The following is a 14,419-nucleotide window of genomic DNA, read 5'->3' as shown; positions in this document are numbered from 1 at the left end:
GATCAGCCTCCTGAGTAACCATCAATAAACCACCCCTCAGGAGAACATGCTACTTGACTCCAGTGATCACATTACCTGTATCCACTACCTTTGTCGGCTTCTCCATTGAAGGGCGTTGGTGATTTCATACCAGGTTGTGATGCAACCAGTCAATATACTCTCAATCGCACATCTATAGAAGTTTGTCAAAGTTTTAGATGACATGCTGAAGCTTCACAAATTTCTAAGACAGTAGAAACACTGTTGTGCTTTCTTTGCAACAACATTTACGTGCTGGAGCCAGGACAGAGCCTCTGAAATGATAATGCTGAAGATTTTAAAGTTGCTGACCCTCTCCACCCCTGGTCCCTTGATGACAACTATCTCATAGACCTCCAGATCCTCCTACCATAGTCAATAATCATCTCCTTGGTCTTGCTAACACTGAGTGAGAGGTTGTGGTGGCACCACTCAGCCAGATTTTCAATCTCCCTCACAGTGAGTATAGGGAGTTAGGGAAGAGGCTGAAGAGCAGGACCTCCAACGTAGTAATATCTGGGAGAAAGACACTGATGGGAGTTAGATACAGGCCTCCGAACAGTGGCCAGAATGTGGGATACAAATCACAATGGGAGATAGAAAAGGCGGATAATAAGAACAATGTTACGATCGTTATGGGGGATTTCAGTATGCAGGTAGATTGGGGATTCAGGCTGGTGCTGGATCCCACAAGATGGTTTTTCAGAGCAGTTTGTGGTTGAGCCCACAAGGGGAAAGGCAATTCTGGATTGGGTGATATACAATGAACCAGATTTGATGAGGGAGTTTAAGGTAAGGAACGCTTAGGAACATTTATAGTTTACTCTGCAGTCTGTGAGGGAGAAGCTGAAGTCAGATGTATCAGTATTACAGTGGAGTAAAGGGAATTACAGAAGCATGAAAGAGGAGCTGGTGAAAGTTGATTGGAAGGAGACACTAGCAAGGATGATGGCGGAACAACAATGGCTGGAGTTTCTGAGGGAGATTTGGAGGCGCAGGATTGATTCATCCCAAAGTCCTAAAAACGAAGAAGCATTCTAAAGGGAAGATGAGGTAACCCTGCTGACAAGGGAAGTCAAGGACAGCATAAAAGCAAAAGAGAGAGCATTTAATAAAGCAACAATTAGTGGGAAATTAGAGGACTGGGAAGCTTTTAAAACCCAATAGAAGGCAACCAAGTAGCAGGGTTTTCTTAAGGCAAAAATCTTGTCTGACAAATCTGTTAGAATTCTTTGAGGAAATAACAGGATAAACAAAGGAGAGCCAAAGGATGTTGTTTACTTGGATTTTCAGAGTAGGAATAAAGGGAACCTACTCTGGTTGGCTGCCAGTGACTAGTGGTGTTCCACAGGGGTTGGTATTAGGACCCCTTCGTTTGACATTATATGTCTACAGTTTGGATAACAGAATTTATTTTCTTTATGGCCACGTTTGCAGGCAATACAAAGATAGATGGAATGTTAGATAGTGTTGAGGAAGCAGGGAAGCTACAGAAGGATTTAGACTTATTGGGAGAATGAGCAAAGAAGTGGAAGATGGAACATAGTGTAGCGAAGAGTTATGATCATGTATTTTGGAAAAAGGAATAAACATAGAACATAGAATAGTACAGCACAGTACAGGCCCTTCGGCCCACAATGTTGTGCCGACCCTCAAACCCTGCCTCCCATATAAGCCCCCACCTTAGATTCCTCCATATACCTGTCTAGCAGTCTCTTAAACTTAACTAGTGTATCTGCCTCCACCACTGACTCAGGCAGTGCATTCCATGCACCAACCACTCTCTGAGTAAAAAACCTTCCTCTAATATCCCCCTTGAACTTCCCACCCCTTGCCTTAAAGCCATGTCCTCTTGTATTGAGCAGTGGTGCCCTGGGGAAGAGGCGCTGGCTATCCACTCTATCTATTCCTCTCATTATCTTGTACACCTCTATCATGTCTCCTCTCATCCTCCTCCTCTCCAAAGAGTAAAGCCCTAGCTCCCTTAATCTCTGGTCATAATGCATACTTTCTAAACCAGGCAGCATCCTGGTAAATCTCCTCTGTACCCTTTCCAATGCTTCCACATCCTTCCTATAGTGAGGTGACCAGAACTGGACACAATACTCCAAGTGTGGCCTAACCAGAGTTTTATACAGCTGCATCATTACATTGCGACTCTTAAACTCTATCCCTCGACTTATGAAAGTTAACACCCCTTTAGCTTTCTTAACTACCCTATCCACCTGTGAGGCAAATTCCAGGGATCTGTGGACATGTACTCCAAGATCCCTCTGCTCCTCCACACTACCAAGTATCCTGCCATTTACTTTGTACTCTGCCTTGGAGTTTGTCCTTCCAAAGTGTATCACCTCACACTTCTCCAGGTTGAACTCCATCTGCCACTTCTCAGCCCACTTCTGCATCCTATCAGTGTCTCTCTGCAATCTTTGACAATCCTCTACACTATCTACAACACCACCAACCTTTGTGTCGTCTGCAAACTTGCCAACCCACCCTTCTACCCTCACATCCAGGTCGTTAATAAAAATCACGAAAAGTAGAGGTCCCAGAACAGATCTTTGTGGGACACCACTAGTCACAATCCTCCAATCTGAATGTACTCCCTCCACCACCACCCTCTGCCTTCTGCAGGCAAGCCAATTCTGAATCCACCTGGCCAAACTTCCCTGGATCCCATGCCTTCTAACTTTCTGAATAAGCCTACCGTGTGGAACCTTGTCAAACGCCTTATTAAAATCCATATAGATCACATCCACTGCACTACCCTCATCTATATGCCTCGGCACCTCCTCAAAGAACTCTATCAGGCTTGTTAGACACAACCTGCCCTTCACAAAGCCATGCTGACTGTCCCTGATCAGACCATGATTCTCTAAATGCCTATAGATCCTATCTCTAAGAATCTTTTCCAACAGCTTTCCCACCACAGACGTAAGGCTCACTGGTCTATAAGTACCCGGACTATCTCTACTACCTTTTTTGAACAAGGGGACAACATTCGCCTCCCTCCAATCCTCCGGTACCATTCCCGTGGACAACGAGGACATAAAGATCCTAGCCAGAGGCTCAGCAATCTCTTCTCTCGCCTCGTGGAGCAGCCTGGGGAATATTCCGTCAGGCCCCGGGGACTTATCTGTTCTAATGTATTTTAACAACTCCAACGTCTCCTCTCCCTTAATATCAGCATGCTCCAGAACATCAACCTCACTCATATTGTCCTCACCATCATCAAGTTCCCTCTCATTGGTGAATACCAAAGAGAAGTATTCATTGAGGACCTCGCTCACTTCCACAGCCTCCAGGCACATCTTCCCACCTTTATCTCTAATCAGTCCTACCTTCACTCCTGTCATCCTTTGACATAATTGAAGAATGCCCTGTCATAATTGAAGAATGCCTTGGGGTTTTCCTTTACCCTACTCGCCAAGGCCTTCTCATGCCCCCTTCTTGCTCTTCTCAGCCCCTTCTTAAGCTCCTTTCTTGCTTCCCTATATTCCTCAATAGATCCATCTGATCCTTGCTTCCTAAACCTCATGCCTTCTTCCTCCTGACTAGATTTTCCACCTCACTTGTCACCCATGGTTCCTTCACCCTACCATTCTTTATCTTCCTCACCAGGACAAATTTATCCCTTACATCCCGCAAGAGATCTCTAAACATCGAACACATGTCCATAGTACATTTCCCTGCAAAAACATCATCCCAATTCACACCCGCAAGTTCTAGCCTTATAGCCTCATAATTTGCCTTTCCTGTCCTCTTTGATTCTATCCTTTTCCATGATAATTATAAAGGCCAGGGAGCGGTGGTCACTCTCTCCCAGATGCTCACCCACTGAGAGATCTATGACCTGACCCGGTTCATTATCTATAAAGGCATAGACTATTTTCTAAATGGAGAGAAAATTCAAAATTCAGAGGTGCAAAGGGACATGGCAGCAGTTTTGGACCACATATCTAAGAAAAGATGTGCTGGTATTGGAGAGAGACCAGAGGAGATTACCGAAAATGATTCTGGGAATAAAAGAGTTAATGTGTGATGAGTGTTTGATGACACTGGGCCTGTACTCACTGGGGTTTAGAAGAATGACGGGCCATCTCATCCAGCAAGAAGCTACCAGTGACCAACAGGGACATCCTGCAGACAGCTCACAAAACTACTAGATACCGTTATTTTAAAATACTTCTCCTAAAACGCATACTACTGCAGCCTGTAACTTTCATTTTAAAGGTGCATTTTTGAACTGACTAAATGATCTGGCAATCTGGCATATTTGCAGTCTCCTGGGAGATTCAGTGAAGTCAAGAACAGAGTCGATCAAGGGCGACCATCGATCTCTCATGGATGAACATGAACCCGTGGTCAGTTCCATTACTCCACACCAATTAAACCGTCCAGCAAGGTTAAAATCAATGAGGAAGAGAGTGGAAAATGAACAGGTATTCAGTGCCGTCTGCCTACTTTTGACCGGTCTCCCTCTTGCTGCTGACGGCAGAAGGTACAGGAGTCTTGAGTCCCATGCTGCAAGATCTGATCACCTCAGCAGCTCGTGGCTGGGGACTCTGCGGCTTGAATTTTAGTCCTCAGTGCTGAACTGGCCCTGTGGCTGGAGACTCACTTTCAGGGACTCTGCAGTTCACGTTCCATGTGTTTTTATTTATTCTTTTTCACTACGGGAGGAGAAAATGGCAGCGTGCCGCACATGCACAGCCCTCCGGTGAAAAACGATATTGTATCCGTTAAATAGGGGCCGTGGACAATTCTGATTTGATGGAGACAGACGTGAAAGCACAGAGGAACATCTGGAGAAATTTCTGAAACACCCGTTCACTGCTGTCATTACTGCGCGATCGTGAATCTTTCGGAATCTCCGGCTTTGCCTGCTGTTAGCGACCGAGATTGAGGTCAAATCACTCAGATAGAGATGGTGCTCGGTACTCAGTGTCGGAGGGCTGATCAGAGCTCGAAGTTTTCGGACGACTCAGAGCCGGAGTGTGGTTGGGCATGGCAGGGAGAGTTTCCTTCCTTCTCCCGTCTGCGTGAGATGTGGGACATTCGAGAGACTTTGAACTTTTTACTGTGCTCATGAACTGTTCTTCATCAAATTATGGTATTGTTGCACTGTTGTAACTATATGTTATAATTATGTGGTTTTGTTACTTTTTTCAGCCTTGGTCTGTCCTGTGTTGTGATATCACACTGGAGGAAATATTCTTAATGCATGCATTACTAAATGACAATAAAAGAGGACTGCGTGTCTTCATAATCTAACTATTTGCGTGATTTGATTGAGGTGCTTCAGTGCAGAACTGACTCTGGGCACTGTGGCCTGCAGCCATCAACACAACTCTGAACTAACTCACTCAGTGCCTGCGGGTCCTGACCATTCTGGGGACTCTACTCCCTGATGTTTAATATTCTGTGTGTTACTTGCTTGCTTTTTGCTGTTTGCACGATTTGTTTGTTTTTGCACATTAGGTGTTTGATGGCCTTTGTTGGGTGAGGTTTTTCTCTAAATGGGTTCTATGGTGCTTCTCTGTTTCATGACTGTCTGCAGGAAGATGAATCACAGGGCATTCTCTATACGTACTTTGATACTTAACACTTCTAAAGCAAAAGAGATGATCATTGACTTCTGGAGATCAAAGGACAGAGTACACACCCCACTCCATGTACATGGAGAGGTAGTGGAAAGTGTGGAAAACCTAAGGTTCCTTGGAGTTATGTTGTCAAAACAGCTGACATGGACCACCAACACCTCGCTGCTTGTAAAAAAGGCACAACAAAGACTCTTTTTCCTCAGAAAGCTGAAACAGGCCAAACTCCCACAAAAACTGTTGCTTAACTTCTACAGAAGCACAATTGAAACCACCCTGACCAACAGCGCCACAGTGTGGTGTGCCGGCTGCACAGCCGCTGAGCGACAAGACCTGCATCGCATGGTGAAGGCGGCCCAGCGAATTGTCAGGATGGAGCTCCCAGGACTGGACACCATCTATTCCAGCAGACTCAGGAGGAAAGCAATCAGCATAATCAGAGACACCACACACCCCGGCCACTCCCTGTTTGACCAGCTGCCGGCCAGCAAAAGGTTCAGTACACTAAAAGCCAGAACAAATAGACTGAGGAACAGCTTCTATCCCAGAGCTGTGGCCTCCATCACACCACTCCCACAGAACAATGACTGAAACTGTGAGCATACACACACAAGGACTCAAATACTCGCACTAACGGCACTTTGTGCATTACTGTGATATTCTGGTGCTGCTGCAGCTTATTGTCTGTTACTTATCTATTTAATACTGTTTTTCTATTACTGTCTTGCTTTTATCTACCGCTTTATTTAATTGCCTGAGAGGAAGCCAAACAGAGTTGCATTGTACCTATGTATAATGACAATAAAGATCATTCAATTCAATTCAATATAAATGTACTTTGAACTTTGAAACCTGTTAAATATTGAAAGGCCTAGATAAAGTGGATGTGGAAACTGAATCTGTGTTTCCATGACCTTTTCCTCAGCTTCGTGATGGTAAATATACTGCCAACCACAGTAAATGGGAAATACATTCATATTACAAAATATAACTGAAACACTTATGCATTTGGTAGGAGAGGTCGTTAGAATGCCTGCAAAAACATGGGCAACATGAGATTCAATCTAGTTTTTCAGCTGCCATTCTCCTGTGCTGATATCACTATGACGACCTTTAGATTAGATTAGATTATGATTAGATTAGATTATGAGGACACGCAGTCCTCTTTTATTGTCATTTAGTAATGCATGCATTAAGAAATGATATAATATTCCTCCAGTGTGATATCACAAAACACAGGACAAACCAAGACTGAAAAACTGACAAAAACCGCATAATTATAACATATAGTTACAACAGTTCAACAATACCATAACTTGATGAAGAACAGGCCATGGCACAGTAAAAAAGTTCAAAGTCTCTCGAAAGTCCTACATCTTACGCAGACGGGAGAAGGAAGAAAACTCTCCCTGCCATGCCCAACCACAGTCCGACTCTGAGTCGTCCAAAAACTTCAAGCCTCCGATCAGCCCTCCGACACGGAGTACCGAGCACCATCTCTATCCGAACGCTTCCACCTCAGCCTCGGTCGCCAGCAGCAGGCAAAGCCGGGGATTTTGGGGCCTTCCCTCCGGAAGATTCTTGATCGCACAGTAACAGCGGCAGCGAACCGGCATTTCAGAAATTTCTCCAGATGTTCCTCTGTGCTTTCACGTCTGTCTCCATCAAATCAGAATTGTCCACGGTCCCTATTTAACAGATACGATATCACTTCACCGGAGAGCTGCGCGCGCTGCCTCACGCTGCCATCTTCTCCTCCCGCCTAAAGAAGAAATCTAAGAAGATTTTTCTTAAGAGTTACAACCCAGCCAATAAAACTCACATCATACACATTTTGAACAAACAGCTGAGCAGATTACACAAACAGAAAGAATTTCACAAGCTAAGAGAAATCCTTGCTAACATTCATTTTGAGAGGACTAGAATATAAAAGCAAGAATATAATGTTGATGCTGAGTATTGTGAACAGTCTTGGGCCCCTTATCTAAGAAAAGATATGCTGGCAGAGGAGGCTTAGGAAAATGATTCTGGAATGAAAATGTTAATGTATGAGGAGCATTTGGGCCTGTGAGTGAGCGAGTGAGGCCTCTGTCAGTCAGGGTCGACCATAGACATGTGGTACCCCAGGTGTATTGATAGCAAGCCTGGGAAGTACAATATGGAGAGCAAGCCATTACCCATGTAGCACGCTCCCCTCTCCTCACAGCTGATGAACCCCAAGGAATGGCAGAGACCAATACAGTTAGGTACCAGCAGCGCCGCAGAGGACTGCCTTAGGGACACCGGTTCCGGATTTTTCCCTCAGGGTTTACTCCCTAAGCCTTTCCCATGAGCGGGTGTAGCCACAAGACACTGGAAGCTTGCGATCAGAGTTTTCCTTCTGATCAAGATGGTGCCAGTGAACAACGATTCCTCAGGCAACAGCTTCCAGATCGTCAATAATTTCAGCTTTTCTACATCTTCTACTCACTGCTTTTATCTTTTTTTTGAAACTGTTGCAGCCTGTGATTTACAGTCTATAGTTGGATTGATTCTGCCGTCCCTGAGAAAACTCCAGGAGAGAAATGCAAGCACAAGCTACTGTGAGGTGAAGCTGAGAGACAAGACGAAGGGCTATGATAGACTACATTTCTCATCGATTGAAGCCCCTCGGAGGGGCCGCTGGCTCCAGTCGCTTCCCTCGGAGGGGCCCTGGCTCGAGTTGTTTTCTTTGGAGGGGCCACTGGGTCTAGATGCTCTCGGTGATGCGATCAAAATTCTAAGATTTATAGATCGGACTGCAGTTCAAACTAACTGTAGCTCAGCTTGGAAGAGGCATTGGCTCTGGGTAAAGTGACATTAAGGCTCCTTTTTTTCCCTCATACAGTACCTAGTATGGTAAATGACCACTGTGCATTCTTCATGCCAGTTGTTGGGAGTCCTGGGAGACCCAGAGTCTCCCACAGAACTACATCTGCATGAAGTACATCCATCCACAGCTCCTTGAAGACCGTGTCAGGGATCTGGAGCAGCAGCTGAATGATCTTTAGCTTGCACAGGAGAGTGAGGAGGTAACTGATCAGAGTTACAGGGAAACACGAGGAAATCTGCAGATGCTGGAAATTCAAGCAACACGCAAAGTTACTGTTGAACGCAGCAGGCCAGGCAGCATCTCTAGGAAGAGGTACAGTCGATGTTTCGGGCCGAGACCCTTCGTCAGGACTAACTGAAAGAAGAGCTAGTGAGAGATTCTTTGATGAGAGTTACAGGGAAGTAGTCACCCTGAAGTTGCAGGAGGTGAAATAGCTGGGTGACCGTCAGGAGGAATAGAAATGCGAATAGCCAGTTAGCACAGAGCACCCCTGTGGCCATTCTCCTCAATAATAAGTACACCATTTTGGATACTGTTGTGGGGGATGACCTCCCAGGGGAATGGCACAGAGACCAGGTTTTACTGGCACACAGCATGGGTCCGCGATGCAGAAGGTAAGGAGGGAGAAGAAGGGAGTGGGAATGATAGGGGACTCAATAGTCAGGGGAACAGACAGGAAATTCGGTGGACGTGAACCTAATAGTATGTTGCCTCCCAGGTGCCAAGGTCAGGGATGTCTCAGATCACGTCCACAACATTTTGGAGAGGGAGGGAAAGCAGTCAAATGTCTTGGCACACATCAAGAAACCTTCCTGAACACACCTAACAAACTCCACCCCATCTAAACCCCTTGCTCCAGGGAGATGCCAATCAATATTTGAAAAATTAAAATCTCCCATCACGACAACTCTGTTATTATTACACCTTTCCAGGATCTGTTTCCCTATCTGCTCCTCGATATCCCTGTTAGTATTGGACGGCCAATAAAAAACACCCAGTAAAGTTATTGACCCCTTCCTCTTCCTAACCTCCATCCACAGAGACTCCGTAGACAATCCCTCCATGACGTCCACCTTTTCTGCAGCCGTGACACTATCTCTGATTAACAGTGCCATGCCCCCACCTCTTTTGCCTCCCTCCCTGTCCTTTCTGAAACATCTAGAACCCAGCCCTCTAGGTAACCATTCCTGTCCCTGAGCCATCCAAATCTCTGTAATGGCCACCACATCATAGCTCCAAGTGCTGATCAACGCTCTAAGCTCATCCGCTTTGTTCACAATGCTTCTTGCGTTAAAATAGACACATCTCAAACTATCGGTCTGAGTGCGTCCCTTCTCTATCACCTGCCTATCCTCCCTCTCACACTGTCTCCAAGCTTTCTCTATCTGTGAGCCAACTGCCTCTTCCCCAGTCTCTTCAGTTCGGTACCCACCCGCCCCAGCAATTCTAGTTTAAAGTCTGCCCAGTAGCCTTAGCAAACCTCCGCGCCAGGATATTGGTCCCCCTGGGACTCAAGTGCAACCCGTCCTTTTTCGTACAGGTCACACCTGCTCCAAAAGAGGTCCCAATGATCCAGAAATCTGAATCCCTGCCCCCTGCTCCAATTCCTCAGCCACGTATTTATCCCCCACCTCATTCTATTCCTATACTCACTGTCATGTGGCACAGGCAGTAATCCCGAGATTACTACCTTTGAGGTCCTGCTTCTCAAATTCTTTCCTAGCTCCCTGTGCTCTGTTTTCAGGACCTCTTCCCTTTTCCTACCTATGTCATTGGTACCAATATGTACCACGACCTCTGGCTGTTCTCCCTCCCACTCCAGGATATCGTGGACGCGATCTGAAACATCCCGGACCCTGGCACCTGGGAGGCAAACTACCATCCGAGTTTCTTTCCTGCATCCACAGAATCGCCTGTCTGACCCCCTAACTATCGAGTCCCCTGTCACTACTGCCTTCCTCTTCCTTTCCCTTCCCTTCTGAGCAACAGGGCCAGACTCTGTGCCAGAGGCATGGCCACTGTCGCCTACCCCAGGTAGGCCGTCCCCCCCCCCAACAGTACTCAAACAGGAGTACTTATTGTCAAGGGGGACAGCCACAGGGGTACTCTCTAGTACCTGACCCTTCCCCTTCCCCCTCCTGACTGTGACCCACTTGCCTGTCTCCCATGGCCCCGGTGTGACCACCTGCCTATAACTCCTTTCTATCACCTCCTCGCTGTCCCTGACCAGATGAAGGTCATCGAGCTGCAACTCCAGTTCCCTAACGCTGTCCCTTAGGAGCTACAGTTCGACACACTGGGTGCAAATATGGCCATCCAGGAGGCTGGGAGACTGCGGGACTTCCTATATCAGACACTGAGCACGGAACACCGGCCTCACACACATACTTCCTTTCCACAATTAACACAGGTAAACCTACCTCGCCTCGTCCTATTACTGCCTAAGGCTGTTGAGCCAAAGCCCATTCACTCTGCTACCCTCTCACTCTGCTGCTCGCTGGCTATGGCGGTCTTCTTTTTGAACTTATCCCACTCTACTGGCTGACATCACGCACTCATGCAGTCTTGCCTCTCTTTACCCCGAGCAGTAAAATGCCTTCTCTCCGGAAATCCTTAGCCCTTCCATTTGCAGCCTTCTTGCTTCGAACCTTGAGAATTGTAAACAGTTTTGGGCTCCTCATCTAAGAAAAGATGTGCTGGCATTGGGGAGGGTCCAGAAGAGGTTCACAAGAATGATTCCGGGAATGAAAGGGTTATCAGACTGGCGGCAGGAGAAGATGGCGACGCGACACAGCGCGCACAGCTCTCCAGTGAAATGATATCGTATCTGTTAAATAGGGTACTGTACACAATTCTGATTTGACGGACACAGACGTGAGAGGCAGAGGAACATCTGGAGAAATTTCTGAAATGCCCGGTTCGCTGCCGCTGCGACAGTGCGATCGAGAATCTCCGGAGGGAAGGCCCCAAAATCCCCGGCTTTGCCTGCTGCTGGCAACCGAGGCTGAGGTCGAAGCATTCGGATAGAGAAAGTGCTCGGTACTCGGTGTCGGAGGGCTGATCAGAGCTCGAAGCTTTCGGACGACTCAGAGTCGGACTGTGGTTGGGCATGACAGGGAGAGTTTTCTTCCTTCTCCTGTCTGCGTGAGATGTGGGACTTTTGAGGGACTTTGAACTTTTTTACTGTGCCATGGCCTGTTCTTCATCAAGTTATGGTATTGCTGCACTGTTGTAACTATATGTTATAATTATGTGGTTTTTGTCAGTTTTTCAGTCTTGGTCTGTCCTGTGTTTCTGTGATATCACACTGGAGGAATATTGTATCATTTCTTAATGCATGCATTACTAAATGACAATAAAAGAGGACTGCGTGTCCTCATAATCTAATCTAATCTCATCATACGAGGAACGTTTGATGGCTCTGGGTCTGTACTCACTGGAATTCAGAAGGAAGGGAGGGATCTCATTGAAACCCTTTGAATGCTGAAAGGCCTAGACGGAGTAGATGTGGAAAGAATGTTTCCCATGTTGGGGGAGTCTGGGCCAAGAGGGCACAGCCTCAGGACAGAGAGGCATCCATTTACAGCAGAGAGGCAGAGAACTTTCTTTAGCCAGACAGTGGTGAATTTGTTACCACAGGCAACTGTGGAGGCCAGGTCATTCGGTAAATTAAAGGGAGAGACTGATAGGTTCTTGATTGGACATAGCATTGAAGGTTACAGGGAGGCAGCCAGAGAGGGGCTGAGAAGGGGAAAAAGGATCAGCCATGATTGAATGGCGTGCCCCTATGTCCTATGGTCTTCTACTGGCCTCCTTCAGTTCTATTTTCCCCTTTTTTGGTGCGTGCCTGTGCGTGTGCCTGCGTGCCTGCGTGTGTGCATCCATGATGATGTCCTGTTCATGGCTTTTTACAAGGTGCAGAGCGAAAGAGAGAGACTGTGTGGCACGCCACTCCTCACACAGACATTTTCGCAGTATTTTCCCCTTTATTTCATGAGGTCGAGTTGCGATCTCGACACTCAACCCAGCACGGATAGAAAGCGTACTCGGGAGTGGACCCGACAGGTTTCGAACCCGGGAACCTCCGCTCCTGGGTCCGGCCCTGATGTCATTGCACCACCAGCCGGCCCAGTTCTATCTTTTCTTGTGCTCTCGCTCATGCTTTCTTGTTGCAGATTGGCAGGCTGGGAGTTTCGGTGATGTTAGTTTTGTGTGAAGGAGGGATTGGGGGTGCTTGGAATTTCCCAGTTTTTGTTTCCTTTTCTTTTCCTGCAGGGGGGATTGATGTCTTTCTTTCAACTACTTATATGGTTTTCTGTATACTACAGCTATCTGCAGACGATGAATCTCAGAGTTACATTCTGCATACATACTTAACTTTTTTTCCTTCTGCTAGATGAGCTGCCGACTGCAGTTGACAAGCCCCGCCTGCCCAAAGCGACTCGTTTTAAGGCACCAGTAACCAGCCTTTGCCCCTTCCCCTGACAGTAGAAATGGTTCCACTGGGCTTTGTAGCTGAGCCACACATGAAGGTCAGGAGCTGAACTTGGTTGTCAGAGGCTGTTTGAGGCACACGCAATTGGGAGCATTTAATAGATAATGGGAGCTTTTCCCCACCACCACCCCTGGCTATAACGACCTTAAAGAATCTGGGCCTGTATTCATTGGAATTCAGAAGAATGTGGAGAATCCTTTTGAAACTTATCAAATATTGAAAGGTCATTATAGAGTGGATGTGAAGAAGATATTTCCTATAGCAGGTGAGTCTAGGACCAGCGGGCACAACCTCAAAATAGGGAGACCTCCATTCATAACAGGGATGAGGAAGAATTTCTTTAGTCAGTGGGTGGTGAATCAGTGGAATTCATTGCCTCAGGTAGCTACAGAGGCTAAGCCGTTTGGAATATTTAAAGCAGGGATTGATAGGTTCTTGATTAATCAGTGCAGTAAAGGTTACAGGGAGAATAGGGTTAAAAGAGATAATAACCAGCCATAATGGAAAGACAGAGTAGACAATGGGCTGAATGGCCTAATTCTGCACTTATGTTTTATGGTCTTCGTTTTGTGGTTTTATGTTTTATGGTTGCTAAAAGTGAATTTAATCTGCTTCTCCTAGTCATAAACATTTACACTGCATTGCATTCCAATCATTAAAAATGGAATTCCTACTCTCTTCAGTTTAATCCACGTGATCTGTACATGTATATTTTGTGGCTACACAATTAAAATATTCAGAAACAGAAACCAGATGAATTAAATGTAAAGAACACCCACGTTTCTTTTAAATAATGTATTGGGAAACACTCTGTCTATAATGTATTTAAAATTTAAACCCTACAGTGTACAATCATTTCCGAAACACTGATCTACCACCTCACAAGCATAGAACTCATCAGAATGAAACTTCATTCTCAATTCAGCGACTGCCTCACTCCAGCAAGGAATCACAACATGCCAGAACTGAGACACGAGGATACCTGCAGACGCTGGAAATCCAAGCAGCGAACTGAACCCGTGGACTCGAGGGAGCTGGGTGTTGAATTCCTTGTCTGAGAAGCGTTCATGTGGGATCTGGATGAAAATTCTGTAATCTCGACATTGAAGGACAGTGGACTGAATGACCCCACCTGTGCTGTACATTTGTCAATGAATGGTGAGCCTCCGTTGCTTCGCTATGCCACTAGCTTGCTTACCTTTACCAGGTCCGGTGCCAAACACGAACAAAGAGTCTTCACGTTCTTCAGGCACTTCTCGTGGCACATGAAATTACAAACTGTGAAAGAAGAAACAAAGATCAAATGTGGGTAACTTGCTCTGTGAATGAAACGTGCATAAAGTACTGCATATTCTAGTAATCATGGGCATAACTTATTTTTTGGTTCTCATCATGTTAGGGGATCTGCCCTGGGACCACCATGAACAGTAAATGCCACCACTAAGAAAGCACAGC

The 14,419-nt window shown here is 46.2% G+C and overlaps 1 protein-coding gene across 1 annotated transcript in view; it reads right to left on the bottom strand.

Moving 5' to 3' along the window:
- Positions 1–14,419, bottom strand: part of LOC140194866 (diacylglycerol kinase theta) — a 240,220-nt gene that overhangs the window by 186,084 nt on the left and 39,717 nt on the right. Inside the window, exon 2 of the mRNA XM_072252146.1 lies at positions 14,163–14,242. Within this exon, the coding sequence (XP_072108247.1) occupies positions 14,163–14,242 (80 nt within the window). The remainder of the gene's footprint in view (positions 1–14,162; positions 14,243–14,419) is intronic.

Source organism: Mobula birostris, chromosome 3 (genome assembly GCF_030028105.1).
Source record: "Mobula birostris isolate sMobBir1 chromosome 3, sMobBir1.hap1, whole genome shotgun sequence".
Lineage (NCBI taxonomy): Eukaryota > Metazoa > Chordata > Chondrichthyes > Myliobatiformes > Myliobatidae > Mobula > Mobula birostris.
This window is presented reverse-complemented; position numbering and strand designations above follow the sequence as displayed.